The following is a 20,612-nucleotide window of genomic DNA, read 5'->3' on the forward strand; positions in this document are numbered from 1 at the left end:
CCTTAGCCTCCTTGAGTAGGGATTACAGGCCTTTCTCCCTTTCTTTCTTTTTTTGAGATGGAGTCTCTCTCTGTCACCCAGGCTGACAGTGCAGTTGTGCAATCTCAGCTCACTGCAACCACTGCCTCCCAAGTTCAAGTGATTCTCCTGCCTCAGCCTCCTGAATAGCTGGAATTACAGGTGCCTGCCACCACGCCAGGCTAACGTTTTTGTATTTTGGTAGAGATGGGGTTTTGCTATGTTGGCCAGGCTGGTCTCAAACTCCTGACCTCAGGTGATCCGCCTGCCTCAGCCTCCCAAAGTGCTGGGATTACAGGCGTGAGCCACCATTCCTGGCCCCTTTCTCCTTTTCTAACAGGCACCCAGGTGATACTGATGCTGCTGGTCCACAGACCATATTTTGAGTAGCAGAGTTCTAAGGGGTTTAGCATCTCCCAGGGACCATTACCAGGCAGGAGGGTGGGCCTGGCTCTGAACACAGGAGGAAGGCAGGTCCCAATGCTTAGAAAGAAGATGATGCCTTGGCCTCACCTCCATAAACTCGGCACTGGAGCCCACGTGCTGCCTGAAGCACAGAAGGAAGTTCTCTTCAGTTGGCAGGATCTGCGCCAGCTGTGAAGATACAGAGAGTGACACTAACATTACGGAGGGACTTGCCAGCGAGCAGAGCAGACTTTCCCCTAAGAAGGATGGAAAGGACCAGTGGCGAGGCAGTGTGGGAATTGCATTTTGCTTCCTTCTCTGAGAACGGGTGCTGGCAGTCCTTCAAAGGGAAAGAAGGATGTTCAGAGAGGTGCTTTGAGTCACCCCAACCTTAGGGGATGAGCAATTGGAGGGGGAAAAAGTGGTGCTACTTTAAAGTGCAAGCACCCAGACTCAAACGAATACTTAATAGATGATTCCATGTATGTACAATTTTGAAAAATGAGAACTAATCTAAGTAGATGGGTGGTTGCCTGGGGTAAGAGGGCCTGCACCAGGCTAGAGGAACATTTTGGGGGTGGTAATAGAAAGGCTATATCTTCATTGGGGTGGCGATTTCATGGCCTAAAATCTAAACTCAAGGAATTTTACACTTCAAATTGATGCAGTTATTGTATATAAATTGATACTACAACAATTTGATTTTTTAAAAATGCAGGTACCCTCTTGCAGTAAGCACTGCTGGCTGCCCACCCAACCGGCCTTGCCTGCTTCTTTGCTCCTGGAATGCTTGTGTCATAGGCCAATCCTGATGAGTCTACATTGGTGAAGTGTGAGCCCCCATTCTTGCCAGTGATTGGCTTACAAGTAGGCACGTGCCCCAGTTTTGACCAATGAAATGTCGGGGAAGGGCTGCTGTGGGTACTTCTGGGAACATTTCCTTGCACTTAAGAAGGGCCCTTTCTGCAGCTGGACAGTGGTTGCATATGGATGTATGTGGATGTAAGTAGTTGGATGTGGTTGTACGTGGGTGCATGTGGTTGTATGTGGGTACATGTGGGTGCATGTGGATATATGTGGTTGTATGTGGGTACATGTGGATGTATGTGGGTGTGTGTGATTGTATGTGGATGCATGTGGTTGAATGTGGATGCATGTGGGTGTATGTGGTTGTATGTGGTTGAATGTGGATGTATGTGGGTGTATGTGGTTGCATGTGGATGTATGCAGGTGTATATGATTGTATGTGGATGTATGTGGGTGCATGTGGATGTATGTGGGTGTATATGGATGTGGTTGTATGTGGTTGGATGTGGATGCATGTGGTTGAATGTGGATGTATGTGGGTGTATGTGGATGTATGTGGGTGTATGTGGATGTGATGCCTATGGCTGTGCTACGGTGGCCATCTTGTTAACAACCTGAGGATGAAGGTATTTTGAGGGCAGAGAACAGAACCAAGAGAACTGCAGGGAGCAGAGCAGGAGCCCTGGCTTCCACCTGGAACCAACCCCACCCCTGGCCTTTCTTTTAGAAGCCTCTCATAGTAAGCTATGGCCCTCAGGCCAAGTATGGCCCAGAAGTTGTTTGTAAAGTTTTGTAAGACGTGGCCACACCCACTCATTGACATAACACCCGTGGCTGCTTTTGTGCTATAGTGGCAGAGCTGAAGAGCTGTGGCAGAGACTGGATGGCCCACAAACCCTAACACACTTACCTTAATCTGTATTTTTAGAGAAAAAGTCTGCCAACCCTTGGTTTAAGCCCTCTTATATCAGCATGGGCATCTACAGTGGCCACTCTTGGTGCCTCTCCCTGCTCCTCTGTAACTAGGCTGGTGGCCACCCCTCAGCTGCTATGAAGTCAGACTGCTAACAGCTCACCCCTGCCCCTACGCGAGAACTGCCCTCAGTCAGACCAGAGCTGCCCTGCTGGGGAAGTTCCACAGGTCTCCTCCTTGCCCAAAGAGGGGCAGCCTGCATCCAAATGACTGATTGACACAGGGGTACAACAGATCAGCCCCCTTGCCTCAAGGTGGGACCCATTCTGTGGCACAGTCCACACTTTGGAGTCCCTGTAAGCCTAGCCAAGGCAAGGCTCCAGTTGAGGTCACATCCTTGCACAGCACCATCCCCTGCCCTTTGCTGCTGCCCTTCTCTAGAGAGTTCTGCCTCAGTAAGCCACTTCCACTCAAATCTCTGTCTCAGGCACCCAACCTAAGGTAGCATCCCAACAATATACCCTGGGTGGAGCTCTGCCCTAATGCCTGTACCACCATCATCATTATTTATTTATTTATTTATTTATTTATTTATTTATTTATTTATATGGTTTGTAAAGACGGGGTCTTGTTATACTGCCCAGGCTGGTCTCAAACTCCTGGCCTCAAGGGTCCTCCGCCTCGGTCTCCCAAAGTGCTGGGATTATAGACATGGCCCACAGAGTCCAGCCAGCACTCTTGAGCCCTTGACCGTGGTCACTGATTATCAGAGGTGTTTAACATGCACCTGTATATGAGTATGTGTGAATGTATGTGTGTATGTGTATACATGTGTGCATATATGAATGTATATATGTATATATGGATACATGTAAATTGTTATATGCAAATAATATGTTTATATATGTAAATTACTGATGTGAATTATAAATGTATAGATTATATGTGTATGAATATGTATGTAACTTTTAAAAATTATCCTTTGGATATCTTTAGGTGGGGCATGGAGTCTCTTGTTCACCTGTCTTCAGCCTCCCTAGCGTCTTCAGCTAGGCTTGCCACTTGGTTACAATACCTGTTGGCCCCTGTGGGCATTTAAGGTCTTCACCCCTGTTTTTGGTCATTGTTTGTCACTTCCTCCTTCCTTGGGTGACACACAAGAAAAGCCCCTGCTATTCTCTTTGGTCAGCCCAAGTGCTGGGGGTGCCGGAGCTTTGAGGCCCCCACCTCACTCCAATTCTCAGCAGGATGCTCATGCCTGGGAGAGGCACAGGGGCCCAGGCCCCCTCCCACACAGCTCTTAACCAGCGAGGCAGGGCTCACCTCTGCCATCTCGATTTTCCCATCCGAGTTTTTATCATACTTCTGCATGAACTCCTTCATCTTTTCTCCAAAGTTGTCACTTTTTGACATCTGTGGAAAGACAAAGGGGGCTGATTTTTGCTGCTGTAGCTCATGTGAACCATGATCTCAGAGCAGCAGGCTTGGAAATCATTTCCATCCTGGATAAGTGGGTGCAGCACCAGGTTCTGCTGATGCTCTGATTGATCCCAGCTGTGTTGTTTTCCTTTCCAGGTCCCCTCCAAATCAAGTCATCTCTTCTTCAAGGCTCAGTCATACAAATTTCAAAGGACACGTGGCCATGCTCCCTACCACGTAATCAAACATGCCCTGCTGCCTTTGAGATGAATTAAGCTACAACTCTATAGGAAGGGTTTGGACTTGTTCCCATCACTCAGATGTGAGAACTAAGGCCTCAACACTTTACTGAAGCAGCTTGTAATCAAACTGAATTTCATCCAGTGCCCCATAATAGGTTAGCACTTCATTATAGCAAGGTGGATTGCTCATTTTCTTCTTTAAAGACTAACTGGCAATTCCACACTATTTTCACTCCTGATTTTCATGTCAGGAGGAACATGAGGAGGAGGTCATCCTGTAGCCGAAGGGTAATTTAAATAGTCCACCCAATTATTCTGACTACTAGAAAGCAAAGAACTTAAAACATTCCTTCAGGCCCACAGCTGCCTATCTTAAATATAGACTTGAAGCTCTCGAACCTTCCCCTGATTTGAGATAGTGCTGATTAATTATTTGCATTAAGGAGCTCTTCCTTCTCCCTAATCGATGATGAGCCCATCTGGCATGGCTGATGCTCCTGCGTCACTCAGCTGATGACATCCACATGAATTGTGTGCTCCCCAGGATTGGGCCAAGGGAAATCCTATCACTTATGAGAGTCTCCTGAATCCCTCTGATTGCTTTTTACTTTTGGAATTAGTATCAATTTGTCAATATTTATTCGTTTATCAATATTTATTTATATTTACAAAAGTACATAGTCTGATCCCAGGCACTTGTCACAAATGTGGCCATCTTTTTTGAGTTTACAGTAGCTCCTGTGAAGTTCGTAGCCCTTCCATTTGACACACTAATGGAGGTCGAGATGACTTCTCTAGAGGACACCCAGGGAGTATAGCCAGAATTTGAACTCATGGCTTTTGCTTCCAAGGCCCATATTCTTTCTACCATATAACAGCTGTTCTGAGAACCAGTCCTGGATGACATCAGTTGGGATTGTTGACAGACTTGAAAATTACCCCGATGACATCTGAGGAAGGGAATGACTAAGAGAAGGATTTTAGATGCAAAGCACTTCATAAAAACACATTTCTCCAACTAGCCCATGATCCCAGAGTCAGTTCTGAAGCCCATGCTTTCCGTGATCCAGGCTTCATTATCCTAGGAGTTGACGGGAGAACTGTTGATAAACAAACCCATGAATTGCCTCCAACGCTTTAAGCCCGTCACTTTGACCTCCTTCTCATTGGGGCATTCTGCCGAGCTTTGAACCAGGAGCTCACTGGCAGATTTGTGACTCATCTCCCAAACTGCTCCCTGAAGAGCTGCAAATAAACAGTGGATTGGCCCACAGACACGCAGCAGGGGACAGCAGAGATACCTCCAGAGGACCCGAGGGAGTTGATGGGAGGGTGTGGGGCTGACTCCATGTACTCCAGAACCAGACACGGGAATCACAGCAGACTAGTTCCGATCACCTGAGCTTTGCAATATTTCACATACCTCCCCCAAAAGCCTTTAGCAAACTCAGTCGTGCCATGTTGGCACCAGGGAAAGGAACATTCCTGTCACTAAGGGGCTGAGATGTGATCTGGAGTCACTTTGGGCAGCTTAGAAGGTTGTGACACCACCACGAATGAGGCCAGCCAGTGCCGTGTGGTTCAGATACTGGCTGAGAGCAATCCTTAATTTTCCTCTAGTTCCTTGCTGGGGATTCTAGCCTATGTTGCTGTGGAACAGTGGTTCTCTTCTGAGGACGAATCTGTCCCCAATCTCCCACCAAGGGGACATGTGGCAATGTTTGGAGACATTTTTGATTGTCACAGCTTGAAGGAGGATGATAGTGGCATCTCACAGGTAGATCCAGGGATGCTACTAAACTCCTACAATGCACAGGGCAGCTACCACAACAAATTATTCAGCCTCAAATGCCAACAGTGCCAAGGTTGAGAAACTCCGGTCTAGAATCAGGGCACTTGAAACCTCCTAGGCATCCAATCTGGAATCGTGACCCCTAAGCACCTTAGAGCAGCTATGGACTCTGTCCCTAGGGAAAAAAATAACCTCATATATATTAATATATGCATACACAGACATAAAGCTTTGCAGCTTTGCAGGAGGGTTCATCAACCCCTGGTGTCCATTCATGAATAGCCCCCAATTCCAGACACCCAAGGATATTGAGATAGGGTACTCTTAGGTGATAGCCTATTTTTTTATCCTTACAAATAAAATGCTGTGTCAAGACCAGCGATATGAGGCCTGTTTATGGCATACATAACTGGGACAGAGCGTGCTCAAAGGCATAGGTCAGGAAAATCCCAAACAATGGGAGACAGGGCTGGGCTTACCATGCCAGAGCCTTTTCTTGCCTTCTCCAGCTCTTGGAAGAAGTTTTCTAGCTCTTTACCTTCAATATACCCATTTCCTGGAAAGAGAGAGAGAAAAAATCAATCTCAGCGCTAAATAGTAAGGGGAGCATGGGGTGGGCATGCCAGGGGCTTCGTAGAGAATGTCTTCTCCCAGCTGGCCCACAGGCAGGTATCTAGGCCAGTGGAGCTAGGGGTGTGGGTCCAGCCCCCAGGACATTTGCACCTAGAGATCCAAGATGAACAACATACACTTAGCAGCTAGAAAATACTGGGAGGAACTAGCACAGTGTCCGAGAGGACAGAGGAGAGCAGAAGCTGGCAGCTTCTGTATCTGTCCCTAAAGTCTGAGCAAGCACTAGGTGGCGGAGGTGTGACAGGTCGTCAGCAAGTGGTGGGCTCTGGTCAGAACCAGAACGGGGTCCCTGGGGTTCAGAAGGTGTAGTGGGTTGGAGTGCTCCCCCAGAATGGGACCTTATTTGGAAATAGGGTCATTGCAGATGTCATTAGTTAAGATGAGTCATACTAGATTGGGATGGGCCCTAAATCCAGTGGTTGGTGTCCTTATAGGAAGGCCTTGTGGAGACACAGAGACCCCGGAAGACCACGTGAAGATGGAGGCAGAGGCCAGTGTGATGTGGGTTCAAGCCAAGGAACGCTGTGGGCTGCCAGCAACTACTAGAAGCCAGGAGGGAGGCAGGGAGCAGATTTGCCCTCAGAGTTCTAGCAGAGCCTGTCGACGCCTTGATTTCACACTTCTAGCCTCTGGAAATGCGAGAGAATACATTTCTGTTGTGTTAAGTCACCCAGTTTGTGGTGCCTTGCTATGACAGTCCTAGCAAACAAAAACAGAAGGGCCCAGAAAAAAGAGAACCACAGGGCATCTGTCCTATGGGATATCACCTCCCACCCCCCACCCCACCTGACACTTGGTCACAGGGATCAAGGATAGGAGAGGCATCCCACATGGTAATGAAGAGAGGAGGCTCTGAGGTCTGTGGATGCAGATTTAAAGGCTAGTTCTGCTGTACTTAACAACAGTGTGACTTTGAGACTGTTATTGAACTCATCTCATCTGCAAAGTGGGTTATTATAATTAAACAGGATTTTGTATGGAAAGCCCATCCTCTAGTCATTATGAGTGCAGCATAAATGTTGTTACTGAGTTCCATTACTAGAACCCGTGTCTAACGTGGGAATGAATCTGTGGGAAGAGTGCAGTGATCAGAACCAGGTCTCGAGGTCACAGCCTGACTTGCGAGATCACATAAGTAGTGGGAGGTCCTTTAGATTCTCACGCCTTCAGCCTGGGTGGTCTAGAGACCAGGACTGAGCTGAATGCATAGTCAAGGTCACTGGTCAGTGCTGTGCTTGGGAAGGAGGTATTTGTGGGTGGGAAATCAGGCAGGGCTCAGGCAATGCCTCCTAGACGTTGCTGCGGCAAATAATCTCCTGGGGATTTTTTCCTTTTTTTTTGAGACAGGGTCTTGCTGTGTTGCCAGGCTAGAGTTCAGTGCTATTCATAAGTGTGATCATAGCACACCACAGCCCCAAACTCCTGGGCTCCAGTGATCCTGCCTCAGCCTCCCAAGTAGCTGGGACTACAGGTACCTGGCATCCAGGGATCTTTAAAAAATATGGATATCTGGCCCCCACCTCTAGACTTTCTGATGCAGTTTGTTTGGGGTGTGAACTAAGCACCATGATTTCTTTTTTTTTTTTTAACACTCCCAGGTGATTTCCTGTGTAGCAAAGTTTGAAAACCACTGACCTAAAGTCAAGTTCCAAATTTGATCTAAAGCCATTGAGGAAGATTCCCGTAGAGCAGATTCAACTCTAATGGGAAGGGAGGTGGTAGCTTTCACCAAGGGCAAATGGAATTACAAACGCAACAGAGAAAATAAAGGAGCATTTACCCTGGCCACTGTGAGGGGTTGCGAGGGGAGGCTTTTCCCAGCCTCTCCTCCTAGGGTCCCCTGAGAATTTAAATTCTGAATAAACTTAGAGGCACTCTCTACTGAAGAATATGCCACAATAAATATTGTATGGCAAGAATCACATGAGGTAAATTATGTATTTTTGTCTGCAGGGAAAAGACGTGATTGTAATGGGCTTGCAGAGTGAGACTTGAGTTCCCTTTTATCCTAGAATGGGGTGGTTATCTTCCTTCTAGGATGTTTGTAAAGCTTCTTAGGAGAACTGGAATTTCAGAAGAGCGTGGTTCCTGTGAGGCCGGCTAAAGCAGGGGAGTGAGGGAGAGGGAGATGGGCTTTCTAGGCAAAAAGACATTCATCTAGTTGATGATACTCTGAGTTGGAAGAATGAGGGATTTTTCTCTTCCTGGTCACTCCCTGCAGCGATCTGGCTGTTCTCATATCGCTGAGGTGCAATTTCTTCTCGACTGAGAAGGCAAAGTCACATTCTTCTCCTTGGAGGCTTTGTAGAGTCAGACGGGGAGGTGGAAAGCTGAGCTCAGCCCTGGGTGCATCTGCAGCTTCCAGAAGCCCGAGGCTAGGGCAGGAGGTGGGGGCTCAGAGCTGGCACCATGAATGTGTGGCACGGTTCAGCGAAGCAGAGGCCACAGGAGCCACGGCTGGGCAGACACAGGAGCGAGTATGTGTCTGTTTCCTAAGTGTGTCAGGAGGTGGCTAAAAGGAACTGGGTTGGGGAAGCCCACAGAGCAGCATGGTATGTTTCCAAGAGCTGCCTCCACTTAGCTCTGAACAGGGTCCCTCATTCCTCTGTGGAGCCCTGTTTTGCACCAGGTCCTCGATGTTCTGCCGTTTCTTCTCTGGCCCCCTCACCTACCATTTAGGGGGTCGGCAGAGTGACTGGCCTTTCTTGCTGAGGCACCGACACCTGGTTCTTCTCCTCCCTCTGTCGTACCCAGATCAGAGGACACCACCTCTGTGAACCTCAATTTCTTCTCCTATGAAACGGGGACAACGATAGCACCCTCCTCATGCGGCTGCCGTGAAGATGAAAGAGGATAATAATACACTTGCCGCGCTGGCCTGCAGCAAGCCTCAAACGTGCGGGCAGACATTGCCATTATGGCCGCTGTTTGTGCCTCCCGCCCATGCTGCAAACACCTTGACCCTGGGCTGCTTTCTTTAGGTTGGAAAGATTTAGGGGCGCAGAGGGAGGCTAGAGCAGGCAAGGCTAGCACCGAGCCCCGCTCCACTGAACGCTCTGAACCCAAAGAAAAAAAGTACAGATCTCTAGGGGCCACCTTTTCCTTGGAGTTTTTCTGGGACCTAGAAAGAGTAAGTATTTATTTTTACTCCATCTTTTTTTCTAGAAAGGTTTGAAGGAGGTTTAACAACCTCAAGAAACTCAGACAATCAGCCAGTGCCTCGCCCAGCAGGAAAGTTCTGAAGGTCAATGGAATGTCTGTAACTTTTCGAAGCGATTTTGCCCTCTTGCTTTGCTCCAGCAGATAATCTGAGCCCTCACTATGGGTAAGGTGTGCGTGGGTTGCTGTGGGGGAAATGAACCCACACACAGTGTTTCCAGACACACGGGCATGGCAGAGTAGAATCCTTTTCTGCGGACAGAAGACACTGAGGCACACGACAGAGAAGGCAAGCAACTTGCTCCGGACCACACAGCCAGGGAGGACCAGAACGGAAGTGTCCTCATTCCTGATCCTGGCTTAATTCACTGATTCATTCATTTGAGGAATTTTTTTGTTTTGTTTTTTTAGACAGGGTCTGCTCTGTCACTCAGGTTGGAGTGAAGTGGCTGGATCATGGCTCACTGCAGCCTGAATGTCCTGCGTTCAAGCCATGCTCCCACCTCAGCCTCCCAGGTAGCTGGGACAACAGGCACATGCCTGACTAATTTTGTTTGTTTGTTTGTTTGTTTTTGGTAGAGACAGGGTTTTGCCATGTTGCCCAGGCTGGTCTTTAACTACTGAGCTCAAGCGATCCACCTGTCTTGGCCTCCCAAAGTGCTGGGATTACAGGCGTGAGCCACCGTGCCTGGCCCATTGGAGGAAGCTTTGTTGAGCATCTGCACTGTGTAGGCACTGGAGGTGCAAAGGCTAGCTAGGTCCTGCCATGGGGGGGCTTATGCTCTAATGGGGTGTGGGTGGGGCAGGGGACAGACAATAAGCAAGGATATGAATTTAAACATGGTGTTTCCAGTGTCGAGAGCAATGAAGGAATGATGGTGTCACACAGTAGATAGCGACTTCCAGGGCTTCTTGGAAAGGACGAGCAGGGGAGACCTCCCAAGAAACCTCAGCCTCCGGGAAGGGGGTAGAGAAAGGAAGGAGGAAAACTGGAGGCAGGGAAAGAGGTCCAGTAGCTAGTAGCTAGAAGGGCAGCCCTGTGGAGAGAAGCCACTTCCCTGAATTCAGCTTGAGCAGCACAGGCAGCAGGAGGTTTCCGGGGCAGGAGGAACCCCCCTCCCCATACTAGGAATTCCACCACCTCCCTCTGGGCACCTCAACGAAAGGACAGAAATGTGGTTCAATGCTATGAGCCTTGATGTTTTTGAACTGAGCCACAGTTCCACCTCGTGCCTGGTGCTCAGGGAGCTATCACCAAGGTTTAGATGTGGGCCCATTCCCCATGAGCACCAGGGGTCAGCCTGGGAGAGGGAGGCAGACAGGCAGCTGATGGCAGACAGTGAGGAGCAGAGGAGAGACTGGCAGGCGGCACTGCAGGGCCCAGAAGGGACACTCCACACCCAGCCCTCCACTGTGGATGGAAAATGGCCTTCGCTGCTCTGGCTTCCCTCAAAGCAACTCGCCATCCATCGCCAGGAGGCCCTTATCACTGGAGGCTCGGGTAGAGGAGAGGCTGGTGGACACCCTTCTAGGAGGACGTCGGCACTGGATGAATGGTCTGCTGTTTCTATGACCCTCTTGCAGCCTGTGGGGTGACTGGTCACCAAGCAAGGCTCATGCGGATGGGCAGCGATAAAGATGTGGTTACCGTGGCAACCGTCACTTCTAACCTGTTGTCAAACCATGTCCTGTGAACACGAGGGAGCAGAACTGAGGTGAGACCAAGGGACCCTGCCTCCTTCCTTACTCTACTCTTGCTACCATTCTTCATCACCACCGTGCCTTGGTTTCCCCCAATTTAAAGTGAGACAATACTTCTTTACCTTTCATCTGGCTACAGACACTTGGGAAGCCATGCCTGGAGGAGGCTTCACCCCTCAGTGAAAAGAGACCTCAGGGAGGCCTTGTTCTCCATGAGCCTTGTACGTTCAGATTTCCTAGGAGTTGAACAGGTAAGAGGTACCTGAGTAAGTGGTATAATATTAATAATTCTACCACCTGCTCTATGACTGTCCATGTGATGTTGGGCAAGTCAATCTCTCCGAGCCTCAGTTTCTTTATCTCTAAAATGGACGTAACTATTTATGCCCTCTCTACTTTACAGAGTTATGGTGAGAGCTGTACAAGGTAATGTTGTGGAAGCACTCTGGAAAATGTAAAATCTCACATAAATGGAAGGAACAAATATTGCCTTCCATTTATACTCTCTCCTCTTAAGTTCCTCTAAATCAGTTTATAGATGAAAACCCGTTAACCTGAAGAGTTCCAGCACCACTGCTTTCCTTAGAATACTGGTTCTCAAGCCAGGTATGGTGGCTTACGTCTGTAATCCCACCACTTTGGGAGACTGAGGTGGGTGGATTGCTTGAGGCCAGGAGTTCAAGACCAGCCTGGCCAACATGGCGAAACCCCATCTCTACTGAAAATACAAAAATCAGCTGGATGTGGTGGTGTGTGTGCCTGTAATCCCAGCTACTTGTGAGGTTGTGGCACGAGAATTGCTTGAACCCAGGAGGTGGAGGTTGCAGTGAGCTGAGATTGTGCCACTGCACTCCAGCCTGGGTGACAAAGCAAGACTCTCTCAGAAAAAAAAAAAAAAAAAAAAAAAAGCCAGGTGCAGTGGCTCATGCCTGTAATTCCAGCACGTTGGGAGGTCGAGGCGGGTGGATCACGAGGTCAGGAGATTGAGACCATCCTGGCTAACACGGTGAAACTCTGATTCTACTAAAAATACAAGAAAATTAGCCAGGCATAGTGGTGGGCGCCTGTAGTCCCAGCTACTCGGGAAGCTGAGGCAGGAGAATGGCATGAACCTGGGAGGTGGAGCTTGCAGTGAGCCGAGATCGCACCACTGCACTCCAGCCTGGGCGACAGAGCCAGACTCCGTCTCAAAAAAAAAAAAAAAAAAAACGAAAGAGAGAAAGAAAGAAAGAAAAAATACTGGTTCTCAATTGAGGCTGTGTATTAGGATCACCTGGGAAGATCTGACAACAACACTGTTGCCTTGGCCCCATCCCCAGAATTTCTCATTTAATGGATGAGGGGGAAGGGGATGTTTTCAAAGCTCTGCAGGTGATTCTAAAGCTCAGAACAGTCAAGGTTCGGAACTGCTTCAGAGCAGCACGTCTCAGACTTTAGGGTATATAAAAAGTACCCAGGGATCTTATTAAAGTGGAGATTCTAATTTAGTAGGATTGGAGCATAAGGGCGTGCTGTTCAAAATGCAGTCTGTGGACCAGTAGCGTTGGAACTACCTGGGCGCTTGTTAGGAATGCAGAATCCCAGGCCCACCTTGGACCTACTGAATCTCTTTCTCTGGGGGGTGGTGCCCAGCAGTCTATTGATCACACTGTGATTCATCAATATGCTAAAATCTGAGAAGCAATGGCTCAGTGGTTTTCAAATTTTGGTCTAGGCCAGACACATCAGTGTCACCTGGGGGCTTCTTAGAAATGCAAATTCTAAGGACTGACCCAGGACCTACAGAATCTGAGTCCCTGGGGATGGGGCCCAGAAGCCTGTGTTCTAACCAGCCCTCCAGCACACTCAAGATTTTGCATCCAGTTGCTTCTAGTGCACCAGCCTGTGTAGCACTCCGCGGTCCATAGATTAGCGAGGTAAAAGGAGGGAAGGTTCGCACCTTCCGAATTTCGTCGTTAAGTTGCACCAGAAGGCATCCAGGAGGCCAGGCCACTTGTTGGTCTATCTGGAATTCAAATTTACCGAAGGGGAACAGTCCTTTAACCTCCATCTGGACCACCCTCTGGGACAGTCAAATCCTACCCTTTGGGGTAAGAAATTGGCTTCCCTAGGCTCTGCCCCAGTATTAATCTGGCTTCGCATGCTGCGCATCCTTCACAAAGAGCTTTCCGCTTCCCACCTCATCTGTTCTTTAACAACCTGCCTGGTAAGCAGTTATCAACCCCATCTTAGAAAGGAGGAATCAGAGGGGGAAGGAGATTCAGCCACAGCTGACAGAGGTCCTGGCCTCCTTCTGTTTGTCCCAGGGACAATGTCTGTCCGTATCTGCATTTGTCCTGGCTTCTCACTCTCGCTCTCTCTGTCTCTCTTTCTCTCTCTCTCTCTCTCACACACACAGACACGACACGCACACACACACACACACACACACACACACACACACACGCTTCTTCCAGTGGCTTCTGGAAAAAAGAATAAGCCCCAGAGTGAAGAGCTACCAGCTACCAGCTGAATGCTTGGGCACTTGAATTTCAATCTGTTTCTGGGCTGTGCTGCTTTGGACCAGTGGCTCCGGAGCTGGGCTGGGTCCCCTGAACCTGTGGACATCTGGCAGCCTAATGCTGGGCTGAGTCCCAGGCATGAGGGAGGCCAGAAGGATAGGGCAGATTGGGTGAGAGGGGAGATAGTGGAGAGCCAACAAGGACAGGGGGAGGGCTGAAGCCAGAGGCCCCAGATGGGCCAGCTTGGCAAAGGAGGGCCTGTGATGCAATCCGCCGGCGGGCTGGGGCTGGAGAGGGACTGTTCTTGAAGAGCCTCAGGCCTGTTCTATTAATTCTGGCTCCCTTGGTGTTGGAATTAATTTCCCTGAGGGGTCTCCTTAGCCCTGGAAACCTCCCCCAGGGGCTTGGCTGGTAAAGCTGCTGAAGTCTGGAGGGGAAGATACAAGCTGAGCAGGGCAGGGACAGCTGGCCGGGCCGGGCTGGTAGCTGCCCTGGCAATGCGGGGTTGGCGTCTTGTTTGTGAAATGGGTCCCTTAGGCGGCCTCCCCCGGGAGCCCCAGCTCTTCACAGACCAGCTGCTCCCCGCTGCCGGCTGGTGCAATCAGAGTCAGAAGCAGAGCCATAGTGGGCAAGAGCCCACTTGGAGGTTCCCAGCGTAGAGCTGGTGCGCGTGGACACTGTTAGTGAACTGGGGGGTTGGGGGTGGGAGCAAAGGGAGGGGTGGGGGACATTTTCCAGGGCCTACCCCAGATGGCTCAAGCAGCTGTTCCCTGAGAACCTCATATCCTGACATCACGCCACGCCCAACTGAGAGGTATACAGACCCCTAGAGGTTCACTAACAGGGTTCAGAGAAAGCTCTCCTCTGACAACTTTCATCTCGGTTCCCAGTGTCAGACCCTGTTGATTTTAATGGGCCAAGACCCAATCATTTTGATAAATCCTACGATGACCTTATAAACATCATAGGTATGCTGCATGGTAACTGTTGTGTCATTTATATAAACACTGAATATACGTCACGTATTTTGTGACCCTATTTCAACGTGTCTTTCGTTTTGGTACTGCAGGACCCCTCATGCAGCCGCCCGAGGCCAGTTGCCCAGGTTTCCATCCATCTCTGAGAGGTGCTGCTGTTGTGAATTTCCTCCCCATTCCCGAAACCAGGGACAAACAAACGAGCAGTGGCCGGTGCTCTGGAAGAGCCTGCCTGGGCCCTGCAGTCTGGCCCTGAGTGGTCCTCAGTGTTGTGTGGGCTTAGAGATGACTTCCACCAGGCCACTGGGTTTCAGAGGGCGAGGATGGGAGCCTGGGCAGAGCCATCCTCATCCTCTTGTGGCTTCTATTGTTATTTTCAAAACCCTCAGGGTCCACATAGATAAGGAGCAGGACTCAGTCCCTGTGAGAGGCTTTGAGCACCCGCTGAGTCAGCTGGGCCACTTGGAGGTGAATAGGAGCCCAGAAGAGTCTAGACAGATCCCCCCACCTGGAGACATATACATATTTCTTACAAGGGAAGAAAAGGTGTCTATCACATTGTTTTCTTCTTATATCTTTATTTATTTAGTTAGTTATTTTTTTAAAGATAGGGTCTGGCTCTGTTCCCCAGGCTGGAGTGCAGTGGTGTGATCATAGCTCACTGCAGCCTTGGACTTCCTGGGCCCAAGCCATCTTCCTGCCTCAGCCTCCCAAGTAGCTGGGACTACAGGTGTGCACCACCACACCTGGCTAATTTTTAAATTTTTAGTAGAGCGGAGGGTTGGGGGGGGTCTCACTGTGTTGCGCAAGCTGGTCTTGAACTTCCGGCTTCAAGTGATCCTCCTGCCTCGGCCTCCCAACGTGCTGGATTATAGGCCTGAGCCACTGTGCCTGGCCTCCCTTCTTATATCTTTATTGTTTTGCTGACTACACAGAAAACAGATACTCTTGTAAAATTTTCAAGTGCTACAGAAATTAACTTAGAAAGTAAAAGAAAATCCCCTTTCATGTGGCTCATCCACTCTTCAGAGAGAACCGCTATTATTCAGTCGTATTTTTCTAAATATCCTGCAACATACATACGTCATTCATAATAAAAATGGGCTTATATCATAATAGTGTTCTGCTACAGTTTTAAACAATATCTTAGTAATACATCTTGGACATTTTTTCATGTCACTACAAAAGCTTCACTTTGCCCTATCATACTCCATCATAGAGATGACCATATTTATTTTTCTGTCCCCCAGTGAAGCACATACCCCCATGCCCATTGAAATTGTTAGTAATTCCAAAGAAGACTGTAATAGACATGCTTGTTTGTATAACTTTTTGCGCACATATGAGTATATCTATGTAGGCTAGATTCTTGGAAGGGAGTAGGATGTTCAACTTGGCCCCATGAATGTCCGCTTGCCCCTGGAAGAGAACTCATCTTATCTCTATACTCTTAGTTGCTTTCAAAGGGGTAGCAAAAGCTAAGGCACTTCTCTCTGGAGCTACAACTTTGCTGCTTGCAGATGGTCAGTAAAATAGGAGCCTGCTGGCCTGTCTAATCAGAACCACAAATAAAGGACAGTGTGAACTCTGAACTGGGCATCCCTCAGCCACCTGGGTCCTTTAGAGGGGGAAAGTTTCTGATACAGAAGCGATCAGGAAGCAACAGGGCAATGGGCTCAGATACATAAGGCCCTGTCGGGGCCACTCAGAGCACGGAGGTGATGTGTGAAGAGTCCTAGACCCCACTAGGGTCATTGGGTGGGCTTGGCTGTGATCTTCCCTACCTCAGCCTTTCAGAGACAATGTTGGAACCCTCCCAAATGCATGCCCTTGGCTGACTGCTGAGGCAGAGTTGGTGGAATGGTATTGTGGACTAGGAGACCAGATTCCTGGTTTCCCCTTCACCTCTTCCTGCTTTGCTGTGTGATCTTGTGAAAAGAATTTTGCCTCTTTGAGTCCTAGTTTCTCACCCTCCAAACACACACGTCTTCCTTTCTCTACCACAAGGCTAATAAGAATTTTGAAAATAATCCAGCTCTTAAGGGTGATGGTAGCTTTTTCCATTTTGAAATGGGCTAAGGGTCCTCCTGCCCCCATCCTCCCTCTCGTTGGGATTCAGCTGCCTCCTAAGATCTCTTCGTCTTTGTTTACTACCAGCCAGCATCCAGAAGGGGTGGGGAGGTGGTTCCCACTCTCGGGGCTGTGGTTAATTGGGCTCCAGCGAGCTCACTCCAGGGACCTGGAGAGCTGCAAGGGAGAGTTCTCTCAGGCGTTTTTAAGATTGTGAGTGGTGGGGGGCACTCTTAGAATTGGGGAGAAACCCCATGTTGAAAACGGAAACCAGAATTGGTAGGAGAGAGGCCTAAATAGGGCTGGGAGCACCTCAAGCAGTGCGGTGTTGGGCTCATCTGCAGACTTTGGGTGTTCAGGAGGGGAGGAAGGTCACCCAAAGCCTAATTCTGGATCCTTTTGTGGAATTCCAACTTGGCTGTATACATATTTTCCTAAGTCACCTCTCTCTCATCTCTGGTATTTTAATCCTCATTGCCTTCCTTCTCTGTCGGGTCCATGGCCCTTCCTTGGGACTCCCTTGAGGCTGTGATGCAGACATGGCAGCGGGAGCCTGATAGACAAGGAAGATGCAAGCATCGAGCTCCCCCTTCAACCCGGAGCAGGAGGGAGCCAGAGGCACAATGACTGTGGGAAGCTTTGAAGATCTTGGGTTGGGTGGTAGCTTAACTACACTCTAGCCAAGCCAAGAACCCCATTTTGGGATCCATGAAACTGCCCATCACCCCCAAGGGTGGGTTGGGGGCTTTTCTTTGGGGGAATGGGAGGGAGACGTGTACCTATCATCATGGAAAAAAACCCTCTTCCAAACCAAGCAGGTGTCCAGGAACCAGAGTGGGGGAATAAACGCTGGCCAGGAACCAGTCCCACCAGTAACTTGTTCCATGACCTCAGAAAAATCAACCCCTGTGTCTATTTCCCCATCTGTATAAGGGGAGTCATGGTCTGCCCGGCAGCCTCACAGCTTGAGAAGGTGGAATTGTGCTTAAGTACAATGTCTCAGATAAACGTAAAGATCTGCATGGTTATAGACAGTGCTCTTGGTTGTCCCTCTGAGAATGGGGGAAAGTAGAACTGTAGAGTCCTCTGTTTATAGCTGACTCATCTACCAGGAAGCCAGTGGTGTAACCTTGGCTGCTTGGTAACTTTCCTTGAATCATGCAAGTCTCTGGTGCAGATAAACTGGCAGGAGCCTCCTTAGGGAACGTGCATGTCATCTGGAATACTAAAAGGCTGCACTTCTCTTAGGAGAGCCCTTTGTACCACGGGAATTTTATGGCAGGAGCTGGGGATTAGAAATACAACCCCTTCTTAGCCCCATTTTACAGATTTAACAATCTACCCACCTCCGTCAGTAATTCATAGGCAGATCACAGTCCTAACGCAGGTATTCAAATGCCTAGTCCCCTACCCCTTCAGCTTTCTCAGTTGGCTCCAAGGAAACAAAATTTCACCCATTAGCATCCCCAGACATTAACCCCTGCCTCCCCATAGCACTCTGGACAGAGGATCTCTGTTCAGCCACCTCCACACCCTGCCAAGGCAAGGAAGGGAGGAGGGAAGAATGGAGTGAGGCACACCTGACGCCCCTCTGTTTTCCATCCTCCTTGCTCTCAGACCCCAGGATAAACTCCCTGAGCCACCACTCTGTCACCCCACACAGATCTGGGACAGGGGCCTGAATGACAGGTGTCAGAGCCCACAGGACTGAGCCTGGCCTCCTGGGGGGCTGTGCAGTGCAGTGGTTAAGAACTTGTGTTCTGGAGACAGCATCTGTCTTAGCCTTTCCCGTTGGCCTCCCTTTGGGGTCAGCCCCTCCAGGAGCCATTAGCTACCCCAGGGGAGGGTAGCTGCAGACACCACAAAATGTCTGAGATGCCAGGACATTTTGAATGCTCATCTTAGCCAGGTCTGTGCGTAGAGAGGGACATCAGATCACTTATTTTTTCAGAGTGACAGAAACAGAGTCTCTAGTGATATCAAAAGCCTCTAAAGGGGGACCACCCTTTATGCCTGAGTCAGACCACCACAGACTCTCGGAATCCCAGTGCGGGGGGCTACCTCCAAAGGTCATCCTGTCCGGCCCTTGCTTTTTGGGGGAGTCAGTGTCAAGACCACGCAGAACAGAGGGTTGGTCACTGAGGCACTTAGGGTGGTGCCTCCCCCTACCCAGAGATGAAGTCACCAAGAGCACCAAGGATTATTACTATGAGGGAACAGGTCTGGGACTGGCACCCCAACGCTGTCCCCACCACACCCACTGCTGCTGTGTTAGGAAACCCACATGCTCATGGCGGCTGGAAAATGGACAAAGGAAGCCTGGGGGGTGCTCAGGGTCCCCAATGCCATTTTATACTCCTGCTCCCAGCCAATCAAGCTGGGGAGGCCAAGTTTCCCTTCAGGATCCCCTAATTTATCCCAGCCTCCAGCAGTGTAAGGGGGCTAACCTGACATTCAACAAAACGGGAAGAGGAGGAAAGAAATGAGTGGGCTTCTGAGACCTGTGGCTGGAGCAGCTGAAGGCAGGGGAGGTCGGGGAGATGGCAGGGGGAACCTGGAGGCCTTCCCAGCCCAGGCCACCTCTCTGAGAAAGCTCCCACTTGCTCAGAATAAAGCTGCAAATGCGGGTGGGCTCTGGGTCATCTATGTTAGGGAAGAAAGTTACTGACAGTTGTGCCCAGAGCAGCCGGATGTCTCCCAAACTCGGCAACCCTACCCCAACAGGCTCTGCGACCAGGCCACCTCCTAAGGGCAAACGTACACCTGCCCGCATTCAGCGCCGCCCCCTGCCCCCTTCACCGCAGGTCCCCTGGGTGCCAATGGGCACAGAAGTTGGGAGCTTTACTAACCGTCTGCGTCAAAGTGCTTCCAGATTTCCAGGAACTGGGACGCCGTCAGCTCGGCCAGGTGCAGGTAAGGGGGCTGCTGCTGCGGGCCAGCCATGGCGAGCCGCTCAGAGACCTCAGCCTGCACCGCTCCCGCTCCGCGCCGGCTGGGCTCTGGCACTCGCGCTGGGGCTGTGCGCCACGCTGCCCTTATATACGCTCTGGAGCCTGCGCCCGCGCCCGGCTGCCAGCAGGGGGCGCGCTCGCTCAGGGAATCCGGCCGGGGCGCGGCGCGGCGAGGGCGGCGGCACGAGAGGCTGGGCCCGGACTCGTAGGGGGGCCCTTACCTCTGCGCTGAGACCCCTCGGCACCGGGCCAGGGACACCCGGAGGATTTTCGGTGAAAAAGAGGGAGAGGCTGCCCTTGCCTTCCCTCCCGATCGTCTTGAATACATCCACCACTTCTTATTGCTGGTAGTAGCAATAATAACAGTAACAACACTAATAGTGATACACAAATTTGACAAATATTTAGCACTCGGGCTTCGGAGTTCACTAGGTCTCTGTCGTGCCTCCTCTCTCCTGATCCTTCCACAGCAGGAAGAGCAGGGACCACTTTTCTGATGAGGTATTTGTGACTTGAGATGATTAAGTGACTGGCCCAGCAAATTAGTGGCAGGGCTAGAGTTTGAACTCAGCACTCTGTCCACGTCGCACCTGGCTCCTTCATGGGGCCCGGTCTTGCAGAGCAGCCAAGAGTTCTCAAGGCTTTAGTGGGGAGCAGCTAGAATCAGCAGTGCCCTGGGAGGATTCCGATGGAAGTGGCGTGGGGGTGGGGGTGGGGGGCTTCCGCTGTCTGTTTGGGTCCTGGTATATCCGTCCCCTTGGAGCCTCCCTCCACCCCTGGTACCTGCCTCACCCTGGCCGTGCTCTGGGGGGCTTTTAGACATTTGGCCAGGGGATGGCAGAACTAGATCAACCCGTACCAGGTCTTAACCACGCCCACCTAGGGACATCGTGGGAATGTGCCTGCTCCAGTGGGCAGAGAACAACGTCCAACTCTATCTTGGGGATGTTCTGAGCTGGTCTCAGAGAAAATAGACGCAGCTACTGAGCGCACACCCTGAGGGCAGCAGACAGGACTCCCCAGC

At 50.2% G+C, this 20,612-nt stretch overlaps 1 protein-coding gene across 1 annotated transcript in view; it reads right to left on the reverse strand.

Moving 5' to 3' along the window:
* The window catches only part of CALB2 (calbindin 2), a 32,531-nt gene extending 12,850 nt beyond the window's left edge, over positions 1–19,681 (reverse strand). Inside the window, exons 1-4 of the mRNA XM_050772787.1 lie at positions 19,487–19,681; positions 6,076–6,152; positions 3,467–3,556; positions 532–612 (exon numbers count right to left, since the gene is read on the reverse strand). Coding sequence (XP_050628744.1) covers positions 532–612; positions 3,467–3,556; positions 6,076–6,152; positions 19,487–19,580 — 342 coding nt within the window. The 5' untranslated portion in view covers positions 19,581–19,681. The remainder of the gene's footprint in view (positions 1–531; positions 613–3,466; positions 3,557–6,075; positions 6,153–19,486) is intronic.
* Between the last annotated feature and the right edge of the window lie 931 nt (positions 19,682–20,612).

Source organism: Macaca thibetana, chromosome 20 (assembly GCF_024542745.1).
Source record: "Macaca thibetana thibetana isolate TM-01 chromosome 20, ASM2454274v1, whole genome shotgun sequence".
NCBI classification, from domain to species: domain Eukaryota; kingdom Metazoa; phylum Chordata; class Mammalia; order Primates; family Cercopithecidae; genus Macaca; species Macaca thibetana.